The sequence below is a fragment of the Sinohyriopsis cumingii genome, chromosome 10 (genome assembly GCF_028554795.1).
Source record: "Sinohyriopsis cumingii isolate HCF-2022 chromosome 10, ASM2855479v2, whole genome shotgun sequence".
Lineage (NCBI taxonomy): Eukaryota > Metazoa > Mollusca > Bivalvia > Unionida > Unionidae > Sinohyriopsis > Sinohyriopsis cumingii.
The window spans coordinates 110222881-110238085 of NC_142970.1; the positions used below are offsets into that span (position 1 = coordinate 110222881).

Consider the following 15205-nt stretch of genomic DNA (forward strand, 5'->3'; position numbering starts at 1 on the left):
TTAAGATATGAAATCAAAGTCCTATTTAAAACATATTGCACAGTTTAATATATGAAATCAAAGTCGTATTTAAAACATATTGCACAGTTTAAGATATGAAATCAAAGTCATATTTAAAACATATTGCAGTTTAAGATATGAAATCAAAAGCCGTATTTAAAACATATTGCACAGTTTAAGATATAAAATCAAAAGTCGTATTAAAATATATTGCACAGTTTAAGATATGAAATCAAAAGTCGTATTCAAGTTTTATTGCCTTTACTTTGATTCAAGTATAAACGATGGAGGTTATTATATTTGTTGTGAACACTAATTTGTCTGGTCACATTGCTTTTGCTGGAAAATGTGATTTTGTGCGAATTCAATTCTTCCACACGAAAGTTTTCAAACGATTAAGAAATATCCTACCTTTTACTTATAATACTCGTAGTGATTATTAGGACTGTATGATGTATGTCTAGATATAGGTTTTTGCAAGTTCATTATTCAGACATCCGTCCAGAAAAAAACGTCCATCCATGCAGCTGTGTAATTGTAAAAAAGTTTTAGATTGTTGGAAATAATGTTCACATATGTTGTTAAGTGAAATATTATTTTTCTCTTTCTTTCGGACACACTATAAACGAACAGAGGAATGAAAAACCTGCCCTGATGACAATCTAATGTTTGATTAAAACTGATCTTTTTCTCAAGCTAACCACCTTGTTTCTGAGAATTTTCTTTGACTAACCAATAGGAATCGTAAAACTTCCCATTTCTTTCATTAATCACATCTACTCAGTAGTAAAGCATATATCAGCAAATTAGGCTATTTGTATGTTAACACCAACCCCCTATCAATCAGCGTTATGACTATTTCAATTTTCACGTGATAAAAAGTGGCAGTCGTCCAGGTGACGAACACTAGGCCTGAATGTCCAAGAGACTTCCGGTGTGCCTGTAGTCTCATAATGCTTTGGAACTTCACCTTAGGTAGCGATAATATTGGTTGGCATTCTAAAGGTATGGGCCAATGTTGCGGTTGGACCAACATACGACCATAAATTTATTGAATGTAGTCAGTCGGATATGAGGCCAAACACGACGGCTACAGTGTATTTGTGCACGTCAAGTGTTTGAACAAAACAAAACTAGGAGTTTCCTTTGTTATATATTGATACAACATTTACAGGTATCTGAGAGGCAAAGATAGCTATCTTTGCATGTTGAATTTCGGCTTGCACGTTTTCGAATGTAGCGTACTTTCTTGTCATTGGTGCAAAGGAAAGTTTTTTGGTCAAATACTTCTATAAATTGTACTTGGATATATTTCTTTTAAGCGAACTCGGAAGGACTTACAAGTGCTAAGTCGATATCCATACTCAGAGACAAAGACGCAGTTTATATATAATATTATGCCGAACATGTATTTCTCGGACATACTTACAATTATTCTAGCAGGATGGACAGTTTCATCAGTTGCGTTTTTATTCCCAAAGGGACCTGAAGATATTTACATGGGTAAGTCATTCAGTATGTTCGTGCCCAAAATCAATTGTTCTGCGTGAGAGTGGTCCAAATACAGGCTTTAGGGCCAATTGTGGCCCGTTGTCATTATTTCGTGGCCCGTACTCGTACTCACATATAATTACTATAATATGTATCATAATGGCCCATGAACGTTACGTTTTGGTCCATGTGGCTCAATGTGATGAATATGTTAGACCTTAGTGTTCTAGGTAATGTTACACACAATAATACTATGCATCGAAATGACAACTTTGCCATGTTCGGGTAAGTGAAAACCGTTGAAAGAGCTGAAACAAGTCATACAGCGTTGAAACGGAGACAAGTCAGATACATTTATAAAAAAAAATATAAAAAATAAAAAAAACAAAAAAAAAAAAATATCACGAGATTTATGAGATGTTCCTGTAATTGCAGTTCCTCCTGTTTTTTTTCTCCTACAAAGTGAAATATATCGGACATACCTTCAGCATACATGATACGTATTTACTCACCCAAATCTGTGTAAAACTATACTGACATAGGCAATACATCCATGCCTCGAATAATAGAACTAGCTGTGGTAAAGGACATATTTGAATTACTTTTCAATGTCATCAACAGAAAAGCGAAATAGCGGAAATTTAAGTACCAACTGAAGGTACTAAAATGTAATTTTTTACACTCAAAGATTCCATGTCTTATAAAGCGTTGGTGGAATAGAATACACCTGCACTGCAACTGCATCTCTGTAGAAAATATTTTAATAGTTGTGTTTGAAACATAGGTATATTAATCACTAAATAAATATAGATTATTAGTACAACAAACCTATCTCGATGCTTTTATTTAACTGAGTCCAATAATCGAACGGTCGAACATAAACTGATGTCCTTCGCCTATCGAAGGAGACACAATACAAACACCTAGATTAAGTTTTTGTACTAATGATACTGTTATTATATACCCTAAGTAACATTGTTTCATTATAAAAAATGATTACGCTGATTTCATCCATTTACTCCAGTTTCGCGAAGGTAGGTAGATGGCGTAATCACTGGCATATCACCATGGGCTGCGTAATGATGGTAGTATAATAATGTGGTAGTATCAATGCGATGCAAATTGTGCTGTATTGTAAAAGATTTATCTATATTGTCATTGCTATGTGACATCATTAACAAGCACGAGAGAGAGAGAGAAAAAAACTGTGATTTTACGAATGGGTGGGCTGTTTTATATTCGTTAGAGCCAGGGTGGTGCACACATTTCGCATTTTAGCGTCTTTTGGTTCCAAAGCAGTTTTAACTTCTATGTTGATCGCGTTATTTTGTAGCCGGTAAGTCTTCAAAAGGTTAACTTACCGGCAACGTGTGTGTGTGTGTGTGTGTGTGTGTGTGTGTGTGTGTGTGTGTGTATTCGTACATTCAGCTCAAACGTGGCTATGTAGCATCAGCAAAATTTGACTCCCATTTCCTCAGTCGTAAACGTCAAAGACCATCTTAAAACAATCTAACCTTGAGTCAGTTATGCACATATCAGCACGACAACCCCCCACCCAAAAAAACAACAAACTGTTAGCTCTGTCCAGAGCACACTAATTTTGCATATGTGCAGTATTATTGGCCCATAATGTGCATGCGGTAAATTGTTCTGGATGGCATTGTTGAAAACTTTGCGGGAGGCAAATCAAAGATGTTGCCATATTTTGGTGTTGAATAGGTGGACCGACAATGTGTTACACTGAGGTACAACTAGCTGCCGTGGAGAACGTTCAGAAATGGTAGAGACTTCCTCAACTCAGAAGATTCTATCTTTCAAAAAGTTGGAGATCCATTTAGACTGGGGCGTCTTAGACCTAATTGAATATGCCATTCCTTATGCCGTACTTCCATGTGGTGTCGTAATATGTTTCTCCAAGACGTCGGTTTTATGTTCCGTCTTTAAAAAAAGCTTTTGTAACAAACGCTTCAAGCCTGACAAGATGCCTAATGTGCTTCTCAGAAGCCTGAATCTATACCAAACGTCTGATAGTAGTTTGTTGGATTTGAGATTCCAGAGCCGTCTATCGTTCGTCATATTTTCATTGGTTTTGAAGTGGAGTCCGTTAATGATGTGGAACCATATCTGCACTGTCCTTTTGGTACTTTCAAGGTTTGGATTGCTTTGCGCCAAGATTGCGGCAAGTAGTCAGTTTCATAGATTTTTTTCAAATGTTTATTAATACATTTAATGCTATGCCAGGTGGATATTTCAAACGCTGATGGTGGACATCCTGTAGTCCTGCTAAGGTTTCATGGGCTTGATGAACTGTAACTCTCTGAGAGTGAACGTCTTATGTAGTTTTCAGCATGAGCAGATTTGAAATGTCGAGCAACCATTTCTATTTGAACATTTAGACACTGCGTAATTTTTATGTATATCTGATTCTTTAGCCATCAACTTCTTTTGGTTTAGAACATGCAATACCACTCGTGTGGGCGGTCTGTTGCTCTTTTGTTGGCTCGAAATTAACCAGCACTCTACTGGTGATTTGAGAATTTCTGTGGTATACTGATCATAAGTGCACTGGGGTAATTTTCTATTTTTGTTTTTGTTTCGTCGTTGAACTTTGGTGATTTTTTCATTTGCAAGTTTAGTTGTCCTACATTGCAAAACTGATCGCTGAACTATTATTATAAAGTAACAGATGTATGTATATTTCCTTTAAATATTATTATATGTGTATTTTTTCTGATTGCAAACACCGTTTCCTTTGTAGATTGTCACACATCAAAAGTACAGTTTCCCCACTATATCATTTTCAAAGTTTGGAAAGATGGCTGGTGGTTATTTGTCAAATAAACACTCTTTTCTTTAAATCTCTTCAAAATGTTCCCATTGAAATGAAATATCATCCGTAAAGTTTATTAAGAAGAGGGTAGCTCTTCCTCGTAAAGAAGTCTTCAAGAAATATTATCCTTTTTATTCCGCAACATAAATGCTTGCCTTCATTCGCATTATTTTAATCTAAATTTCTTCCATAAAGACATGTTCATTGTTTTGGAAACCAATGCATATGGTTTTTATGGATACCTATTAATCAACAAAACCACATCTTCATGCGGTCAACCCTTACAGTAGCATGTATTGACAAGAAACAACTATAAAAACAACTAATCAACAAGGAAAAGAAACAAACAAATATATTTTGTCTAGACTAATACACCGAATGTGATTTGAGTTTCATAAATAATGTAAGAAATAATTCGTTTTTGTATTTTAGTCATTGTCTTTAGATAAGAACATAATTGCAGTTTATCTGATTCGAATATACAATGAGCTTAAATAGCTGGGTGTCATTTCTCCCTTTATACTCGACCACAAGCTTCTAAATGTTTGGAACCAGACACAAACATCATGAATCTAAATAATACTTCCTGTTTAAAGGGAGTCCATCAAATAGCTTTCAATGTAACGCCATACTTTTGATTCTGTTTCATGTTAGTATGTTTTTGATAAAGGCTAAACAATCTTGATCAAAATTATTTATGAACTCCACATCTTATTTTTGGATTATGTAGTTGGTTACAGCTGCACATTTATCCAAAAGAATCACATGTATTCAAACAATCCGTACTATTAAGGCTCAAAAGGTATGAACAAGCTGAGTCACATGATAATTTGATTTTCTGATCATTGAAGATTAACATTTCTATATATCACATCAGGCGATGCAGATATTAACTTATTCAGTGGTTATGTGGATTTGCAGCAGAAAAAATGTTTGGTGCATTTTTGAGAAAAGATAGTTAAGGTTAAACTAATGCTTGATTTCATGTTTTTTTTTATGCACACTAATATATTGTATTTCATATCTGCAAATATTTAATTGCATATTATATCAGTTTTCCACTATTAGTTCAAAAATAGTGTTTTGTATGTACAATTTCAACCTTAATTTATATTTGGTTTTAAAATACAATCCCAAGTGGACCACATGCGTTGCCAAACCGCACACTGGCAGATTTATAAGCCAACATGACAAGACGAAATTTCCTGACAATTAAATTTTGAGTTTATTTACCCAGCTGTATTATACATTTTATTGTCTTTTTGGAAACGCATGAATCTTAAAATATTGCACCATTGTAGCTGAATAAATATTCACCTGATCTCTCTTGACACACACACAGATTACACCATATATTACCGTTCGGAGTTTTATATATATATATATATATATATATATATATATATATATATATATATATATATATATATATATATATATATATATATATATATAAAGGATACGATTGTTTCAGCTATGTAACCTTCGTCACATTCATAATGAAATTAAATGTTATGGCATTTGGTCGTGTATAAACATGCTTCTATCTTGTGATATGTTTTAATTACTCCTTAAATATCGAGATTCAACGCTGATATTTTTGCTACCATAACACGTTTGCTTTTGTTCCAACTTTGATATTCCCCTCTATCAGCAACCGAACATTACATACTTTTCAAAACTAAGGTGGACTATTGACGAAGTTACATTGATTTTTGAAAAGGGACCAACATGTAATGATAATGTAGAGTATATATATATATATATATATATATATATATATATATATATATATATATATATATATATAAGTATTGACATCAAGCAATTTGATAATAATAGCACTATTGTGGTTTTCTCATGGCATATGAAAAGTCATCTAATTATGGTTTCAACAGGAAACATTCGTTTTCTATACTCTTCAGATCAGAAATGAATTTTTACTTGAAATTCATTTATAATAAAATAAAAAGAATAAATCACCCCCGTGTAACATGATAAAGATGGGTTCGGATTAGATTTAACGAAGGCACTGAAAACAGTTTCGTGAATGAGATGTTTGCAGTGTAATTGCTCGATGAATGAATCGGTCACCATATTTGCGTACATACAGGCTAACAGATGATTCGTGAATGAGATGTTTGTTTGCAGTGTAATTGCTCGATGAATGAATTGGTCACCATCTTTGCGTACATACAGACTAACAGATGATTCGTATGAGTTCAGCAAGTGACATAAGTATCGTTCCAGAATAAAACTAATCAGAACGTTTAGCTCCAACGAGTAATCAAAAACAAGCGTCAAGGTATGGAACAAACAAAAAAATATGATTTATATATGTATCAGTCACCATGGATGATCAATGTATATAATTTATATATAAAGATTACCAATGTATGATTTAATCACTATGGGCAACCAAGGTATGTAGCTTATACAGATATGAACAATGCATGTTTTTTTTTTTTTTTTTTTTTTTTTTTTTTTTTTTTTTTTTCATCAAGGGATCAAAGTATAGAATTTATGCACAAATATGAAGAATGTTGCTTCTATCATCAAGGGGTATCAAAGTATAATATTTTTACACACATATGAACAGTATGTTTTTATTCACAAGGAAGATCTATTTATTACTGATTTTCACTGATATAACGATATTGAATATTTGATTTCAATACTATAGTTATATTGAATAATAAGGATTCCCAAAAGGAACATAAATTATGTTGAGGTATACAGTCGACGAACACGATGTATTTCTAGCTCCACAGTTCTCTTTGAATGGTCAAGGAGCAACAATGCTTAGCCCACCCCTCTCTGTCTGCCTAAGTATCCATCGTGAGCCTCGTTTAATCACAGCTTTGGTCCCTCATAGCTATCACGCCAGTATCGTCCTTTGAGCCAAAATCACCATAGACCGCAGCATACGGGTTATATAAAACCGAGTTCTACGATTTCGTGCCACCTCCACCCCCACTTCTACGGTGGATAGCTTCCTCACAAAATTGGTTGTATTGTGATAAGATCAAGACATTACAAATCCCCTAGTTTTCGTGAAAATAAAAGGCTAGAGAACTGAAGTTAATTGGGTTTCTCACTGCAGGCACACTGTGCGTGCACCAATGGGTTCCCCGACCACCATGTTTTGAAATAGCTAAAGTTAAAATTTAATCATTCTCAGAAAACGCTGTACGCGGCAACGAAAGCCGAATGCATTGTCGTTCAAATGTAATACATAAATATTTCACTACAGAAAACTCCACGTTTTGTAAATTTCGTCAAAATCCCTTTAACTATCTCTCTCTCTATCTCTCTCACTAACACACACACACACACACACACACACATGCCATAAGAGAAATATATGGCGCACGAGAAAGAAGAAAATAATCAGAGTTAGATGAAGACCTTGAACATGAACTTCTATCAAGTAATCTAGATGAGCCCAAGTCCTGAAATAGGTGTGTACACATTCCATTGGAAATAACAATAGCCACTTGAAACGAGAAGACTGTACTGTAATTTGCTTGGTTAGTCAGCACCCTCAAACATTTATTTATCGGATCCTTTGTTTTCTTTTTGTTTTTCAACCAATAATAAGATCCTAAAACAGTTCATTTTTAAATATTTAAAACGTCTGAAGTCTTCTTTCTCTCTCGTTTTATTTCTCATTTTGCTTGTTGGTCAATCAGCATGACAGGTTTTCCTCAGTTAATCCAGATTACTCTGCATCTCTATCCCTCTTGTTACGATTACACCAAGTGACAGAAAAGAGCGAAAACCCCACAAAGTTTGTAAAAGTCAACAAATAATTAATTTCCATAGAACTGAAGGTGACAATTATAAAAAATAACATAGTGTTGTGGATTAAATTCCAAATAATATTAAACGTTCCATTACAAATGTATAGAGTTTCAAAGGAGTTCCAGTAGTGTTCCAAATTAATTCCTGTACTGAATGTTTTGATATGCTTGTAGTCTCAAATGCGCTTATGTGCCAATTGCCGGGAATGTGGCAATGTGTTAACTATTTTGACGTATCGCAATAATATAATCCAAAATGTTCTTGACTAAATTCACCATAATTCCAAATTAACGATTTAGTCCGATAATTATTAATGTGCACTTTGTGATTCCAGTGAATAATTTAAATAAATAATTCCACTCAGAACTGAACACAACAGTATGACATTTTCAACTTCAAATTTTTAGGCACGAATGAATAATTTTTCAGGTAAGTACCATTGATAAAGAAAGCTAAGACGCAATAATAGAGCCAGGATATAGACCAGATTCCTCTCTAAAACAAAGCTGTCAACACGTTTAGGTATTTCCATGTGAAAAACTAATATCTTACATTCTGATAGGTTAACATGTTTGCCTCCATTAATAATGAATTGAATATTTAATCTATAATCATAGAGAAATATTAGCTATGGATAATGTTGTTTACAAAACAAATGTCACAGGTCAGGTAGACCATTAACATAATTTTGGACAAAGGTCAATTACAAAAAAAGATATGCATGTCACATCATCATTGCCAATAAACAATACAAATTAAATAAACAAAACACACTTTAGATCTATTACACAAAAAGCGCACCTGCTAATGGACTGACAAAAAACTGAACTGGACAATGAAAGGAATCTTATGATCGTTCCCATACCCATCTCTCTCTCTCTCAATCTCTCTTGGTCAGTCAGCATGTCAGTTTCTCTCAGTGAATCAGTCTCTCTGTCTCTGTTTCTCTCTCTCTCTCTCTCTCTCTCTCTCTCTCTCTTTGTCTTTGGACGTTTTGTTTTTCCCGTATTGGGCGAAAACGTGTGAAAAACGAACATTGCTGATTTTTGTCCTGTGGCACTTGACGATGTCTTTGGGACTATGCTAGCAAAGAGGCGGAGTATTAAAAGAAACTTGTGGTCGTTAGAAATGGTAAGTAAAGCACAATCATGTATTTGATAAAATATAAGTAAATTCAACTGTTTGAATTCTATCTTGTTGGTTTTACGTTTCGATTAGCATAGCCTCCAGTCGTTTCAACATACTTGAATGGCCGCACGTACACTGTACGAAAATATAGCCATGCAATACTTGTAGTGCTCTGCTTTCTTCATTTAAACCAGTATTCGTGTTTCATCCATACGTATCTTTTATTTATTTAATCAATATCAATGAAAACAGAAACTCAAAAAGAAGAATAGACAAAATTGATTGTAAATAGCACCAATAGCTGCGGAACAACACTGAGCAGGGATCGGTTTGCGAAAAGCTTGGGCGCTCCCTCAGTACACAGTTTCCTGTAATCAATCTTAACTCCGTTGGTAACTCAGGTATATGTATTGCATGTGGTACAAATAAACTATATGTAGAGTATGTATGCTGTACATTGACATACCACTCGTTGCACATATGTTGCATTAAAGAGAACGTTCACAAGGCTTGGTTACTTTAAATGAAAAATGGACACATCTCGTGGTATATCAAATATACATAATTCGAACTTTTCTTGTCCTTACGTGCTTGTGTGCATGATTAATATTTCGCTATGCCTTCAACTCAGTTCATGATAGAGACCTTTAACCCTAGGATATGATTGGAGGTAGTCAGAATAGAAATGTACTTTACAGTTGTTGAGTCGAATCACGTTCTGAAATTTAAAAAGAAATTGATACCCAAAAAGAAACCACTGTTGGAATTATTGAAATTAGGGTATTACCTCTGTGGTTCTGGAAAAGTACATCTCACCGTCAACGCGTTAGACAAATCATTTTATAAACAATGAGTAAGTAAAAATCCATTTTTTATCTGTGGCACGTGACGGCTCCCTAACCGCTCATAACATTATCAAAATGTTATTTTACATAACATCAAGACCAACATGGCCAATCAAATATACATATACCACTCTTTTTCAGCATGTATTGAATGAGTGATGTTGCTCTTTACGTTTATACAAATGGGGTTGAAGAAATGCGTTCTCAACAAGAATTATATACTTTTATCTACATTTTGAGACACTAAAAATTTCATGTGCCAAAGATGCTGACATCATGATGCTGAGATGAATGAACTATAGCTGTGTGTTTCTTGTAAGATTTTTCTTGAAACACAAATGTACGTACTTAATGACATATTTTTAATTTGATTCTATGCGGTACTGAGGTGGAATGAAATTTCCAAGATGAATTCCATTGACTAGGGCTCGCGTTATATGTAATATATAAGAGGAGAAAGAGGAGGAGAAAATTTACAGCGACAAAAGATGATACTACTGATGATTATAGGGATATACACTAATCCTCTTGCATTGAGATGCAATTTTTTAATGATAGGTCGTTTATTGTGTTAATTTCATAAGAGGGAGAGAGAGAGAGAGACAGACAGACAGACAGACATACAGAGAAATGATATCATATTGAACTGATAAAAGCTGCAGGAAAGTAAAAACAGCAAAGTGAAGCTAAAGAAGATTTGGTGGGATAGTGCTTAGGATTACTAGCAATGAAGAATCGTTCCGTAAACAAAAAATTATCAGTTGTTGTCACTCTTGTTTATCTTTTCCCATAAATCAACCGCAAGTCACTTGAACATATGCAAATGAAGTGGCCACATACAATATACGATAATATATCACTGATCAACATCATGGACGAAATTTTGTGTGTGTGTGTGTGTGTGTGTGAGAGAGAGAGAGAGAGAGAGAGAGAGAGAGACACACACACATACATCAGGGCCGCAGTCTCGGTAAGGTACCTCAAAACGTATGAAATTTCTAGTAAATACAAAAAAGTTATCGTTCTACTCCTTGCGTGGACCTAGGAGTCAGTGTCATACAAAAACACAAATACATGCAAATTGCATCTGTACATCTCAACCACTCTTTTGTCCTATGTCATAGGCAACAGTTTGTAGTAAGTTTCCTAACACCTACCCATTTGGGATGGGCAAGTTACGATTACTATTTACATACGTGGATTTATGCCTGATCATAAATACATATATGACGTTTATATACGCGTACAATATCCTGCTATTGGAATTCTAAATAGAGGAGAAGGTTAACTGAATCCTTCATTGAAGGCGCTGGGGTTCAAGTAATTTTTTTCATTGGTCATCTAATTAGAAATAAATCAACTACTTTGTTAACATAGATCGCGTGGACCTGTTTATTGTTCATCAATCTAAACTGTCCAGTATTCACTTAAAGTCATTTAAAGTACTACGTTTTGATAAAAGTTTCTGCGTTTAGCTCAGTACTGTTATATCTAGAATCACCAAGCTTGTGCCGAGTACTAGATCATCTTAAATGTAAGTCATTGTGAGCCATATTTCGCCTTTGAACTGTGTGCATCTCCATTAGAACCACAACTTTTATTTTCATTTTCTTAGGTTAAAGGTGTTTGCATTTAGTTCATGATCGCATATATAAGTCTTTGCATGCTATGTGTATAGTGTAGGACCCTGTAATAACGAAACGTGGTCAGATGATGCTTGTAGACGAGCATTGCAGAAATGATTCAAGATGGCCTAAAATTTACACTTTACTGGCTATGGATGAGTTTTTGTGTTCAGTCAAGAATCATTGAACTTGATGACTGTATACAGAGTTCTGTTAGTATCCCACCTGTACGAAAAGGTTATGCTGACATTTCACATTTGATCAGCATTAATTAGGTGTTGTTTCTTTTTGGTTACAATATGGAATTTTGCATGACTGTATACATATGGAATTTTGCATGCTATCCAATGTAGAATAGTAAAACATGGGAAGGGGATACAACTTGATTATCACTGCTCATATTGTCGCAGAAGTAAATCCATATCTTGCTCTTCACTGAAATTTGGTCAATGTTTTGTTTTTTGTTAATTTCTACGTCACTGTTCCTGTTAGAATCATGAAATGGATAGTTACATTAGTCTATATTAGTCATCTTTTATTGACTTTGTATATATTTTACACGTATGATCATTTTGGCATGCTTTATGCATCTAATCCCTCTTAGAAGCATGCAGTTTGTTGGGGTTGGAGTGCATCATGGAAAGTAATATACTCTTATCGCAAAAGACGATGTAAGCTATATTTCATGCTTAGTGACATTTTTGAAAATTTGTTTATGAAAGTAGATTATTGATGCTTTTAACAACCATTAAGCTGAACAATTACAAGCATCTCCTTTAGAACAACACCCCTATAGTACGACAAAAGGTCACTATTAAATGTTATGCCCTCCTAACATAGAATAAGTGTATGGTATTTTTTTTCAATTCTACGAAATTTTGTGATTATGGACTGGATTTATATGTGACAATTCCACATGAAATACATCGGACTGAAGAAGCGAGGGAGAAGAGTGTTGACATCTGCAAATGTGTTTCTTTGTCTGTCATCGAATGTTTGAAATCATAATGTGTGTAAAATATGAAGTCTTTCAATTGCAATTATCAAAATCACACTATGAAATTTAATGCTTATTTCATTTTTAATGCAGTAAGGAGGATGTAATTGCACTTGGAATATATTCGAAATTACAGCACAATTTCGAAATGTATAATCAATATTGAGAACCTATGTCATGCCTCATGTCATTCGGTGTTGCAGAACTAAGAATGTACATTTTGTGGAAATTCAGGATGTAAATATGTAAGTATATTTTTTGCCATTCTAATTACCAGCTAAAGAAGACAGGTTTATTCTTTGTCACTGTCTGGCGTCTATTGTATAGCTAGCCTAAATCAGAAACATTGTATCAAAAAAGTTACCACGGAATGTACCAAGGCAGCTGGTATGTGGCAGTCTACGAAAGATCTGTTTTAGTTCATGTCGAAACAAATTTCATGAGCCAAAACGTAAAGCTCCTACTACGCGAGTGTACATGATTTGTTTGCAAATCAAAAGTGCCGGCGTCTGCGTCCATTGTTTGTTTACAATAGAAAGTAGTTCCTTGATGCACGTGAGTGCAATATGAAGGTGTGCAATATCGTAAAATTCTGAACGACTCTGACAATGTAAAGTTAACGGAAAAAAACGAGCATATATATATATATATATATATATATATATATATATATATATATATATATATATATATGTATGTATAATGTGTGTGTGCATCCGATCGTACATTTACACATGTATGTAAGTACAAAAATTTTTGTCTTTTCAGGAGCAACTTCTGTTGAAATTCTTGCATTGCAGCATACAGCTTTGTATCGAAATCGTCGATCTAGTGACTGTACTCCAGACCATCTTGATGTAAGATTTACAGCAAATCATACATTAGTCGATTTGGCGTTGCACAGAAATACAGATATTAATATAAATGTACCTATTTTCGTGAGCAGAAACGGAACAATTGTTCAAGAAAATCTGAAGAATACAGAGGTGAGAAATTTTACAATGATTGGTTCTAGAATTATTATTAACCCATAGCACGAAGAAGCTCGAACCAATCATATTATGCATGATCCCATTTAAATTTTTAGTTAGATGGATTCAGGAATAAACAAGAATTAAATGAAAGTTAAATTGCACCGTCAAGTAAATTCCAGATAATATATTGCATTCATTTTACTAAATGGACAGAATAAATCTTCGAATTTATGTTTTGGATTTCGGTGTGTGTTGTCTCTATCGATTGTCGAGGGAAATAGTGTGATATGACTTTGCTGTAAAAGTCTTTTGTAAATGAGTGTGTTAAGTAAACGTTAAAATGAGATGGTTGTAAATGTTCATTGTGTTCCCGTGCTTACTTTGGTAGTAGAATTGAATGTAACTTTGGGTGCTTATTTGCTGTCTCTGTCTTACAATTGCCCACCAGGCCTTTTTAAATTTTCAAATGTACAAAACTTTTGTCTTTACGGCAATTGAAGCAGTTGATTGTATATTGGAAGAGCTGGATCAATGTCCTCTGCGTTAGACAATATGTTAAAGGGATACGAATAATTGCAAATAAAATATTTATATACCTAGAATACCTAGATCGCACTAATTGGAGGCGTTTTGAAACTTATCAATATTTGTAGGCGATTCAGACTGAGGTGTTAGTATGGTTTTGTTTGCTAGTAGTTTTTCCAGGTCATTAAGTATTGTATATTCTGTTAGTGATCTGGCTCCTCGCAAGAAAAGCCAGCAATTTTTTAATTCATGAGTCTTATGAATAACATAATAATTATTTCAAGATGTAGCAGTGTGTTAGCTGAGTACGTAAATATTATTCTATACTGACACTATATATATATATATATATATATATATATATATATATATATATATATATATATATATATATATATATATATATATATATATATATATATATTTATATATATATATATATATTACTATACTGAATACATCGCACTAATACTGACATAAATACTATACTATTGCTACGACTTTATGATCTTAAATAAAGTGACAGAAACCAACAAGCTTTGCAAAATTAAACAAATAATTTATTTCCCTAAATACAAAAAGAATATTTTTAAAAAAGACAAATTTACGGTATTGCATATTAAATCCCAAATAATTGTCAAAATAGTAAATAATATTGGTTTACAAAACTGTCTTTGATTTTCGGAAAGGTTAGCTACAAAAATACAGTTTCACATAACCAACTTTATATCATAAAATAAAAAATAAAATCCCTATCAAACCAAAAATGCAAATTGAATATACTGAATCATTTGCAGGACTGTGAATTGGCTTAAAAACATTTTTTTTCAAATATATGTTTTATTTTAGAAGATATTATACAAATGTGTCAGATTTGCAGAAATAACATATACGTTTGTATTGCATATTAATATTTATCTCTACTATTATATCCTGCATCGTGTCAGAAAGAAAAAAGATCAAACATTCAGTCTTAAGTCTTTCTA

At 33.6% G+C, this 15205-nt stretch overlaps 1 protein-coding gene across 1 annotated transcript in view; it reads left to right on the forward strand.

Annotated features, from left to right (window-relative positions):
- Window positions 1–1071: 1071 nt before the first annotated feature.
- The window catches only part of LOC149791015 (uncharacterized), an 85851-nt gene continuing 71717 nt past the window's right edge, over window positions 1072–15205 (forward strand). Inside the window, exons 1-2 of the mRNA XM_089972889.1 lie at window positions 1072–1503; window positions 13489–13706. Of these exons, the coding sequence (XP_089829015.1) occupies window positions 1398–1503; window positions 13489–13706 (324 nt within the window). The 5' untranslated portion in view covers window positions 1072–1397. The remainder of the gene's footprint in view (window positions 1504–13488; window positions 13707–15205) is intronic.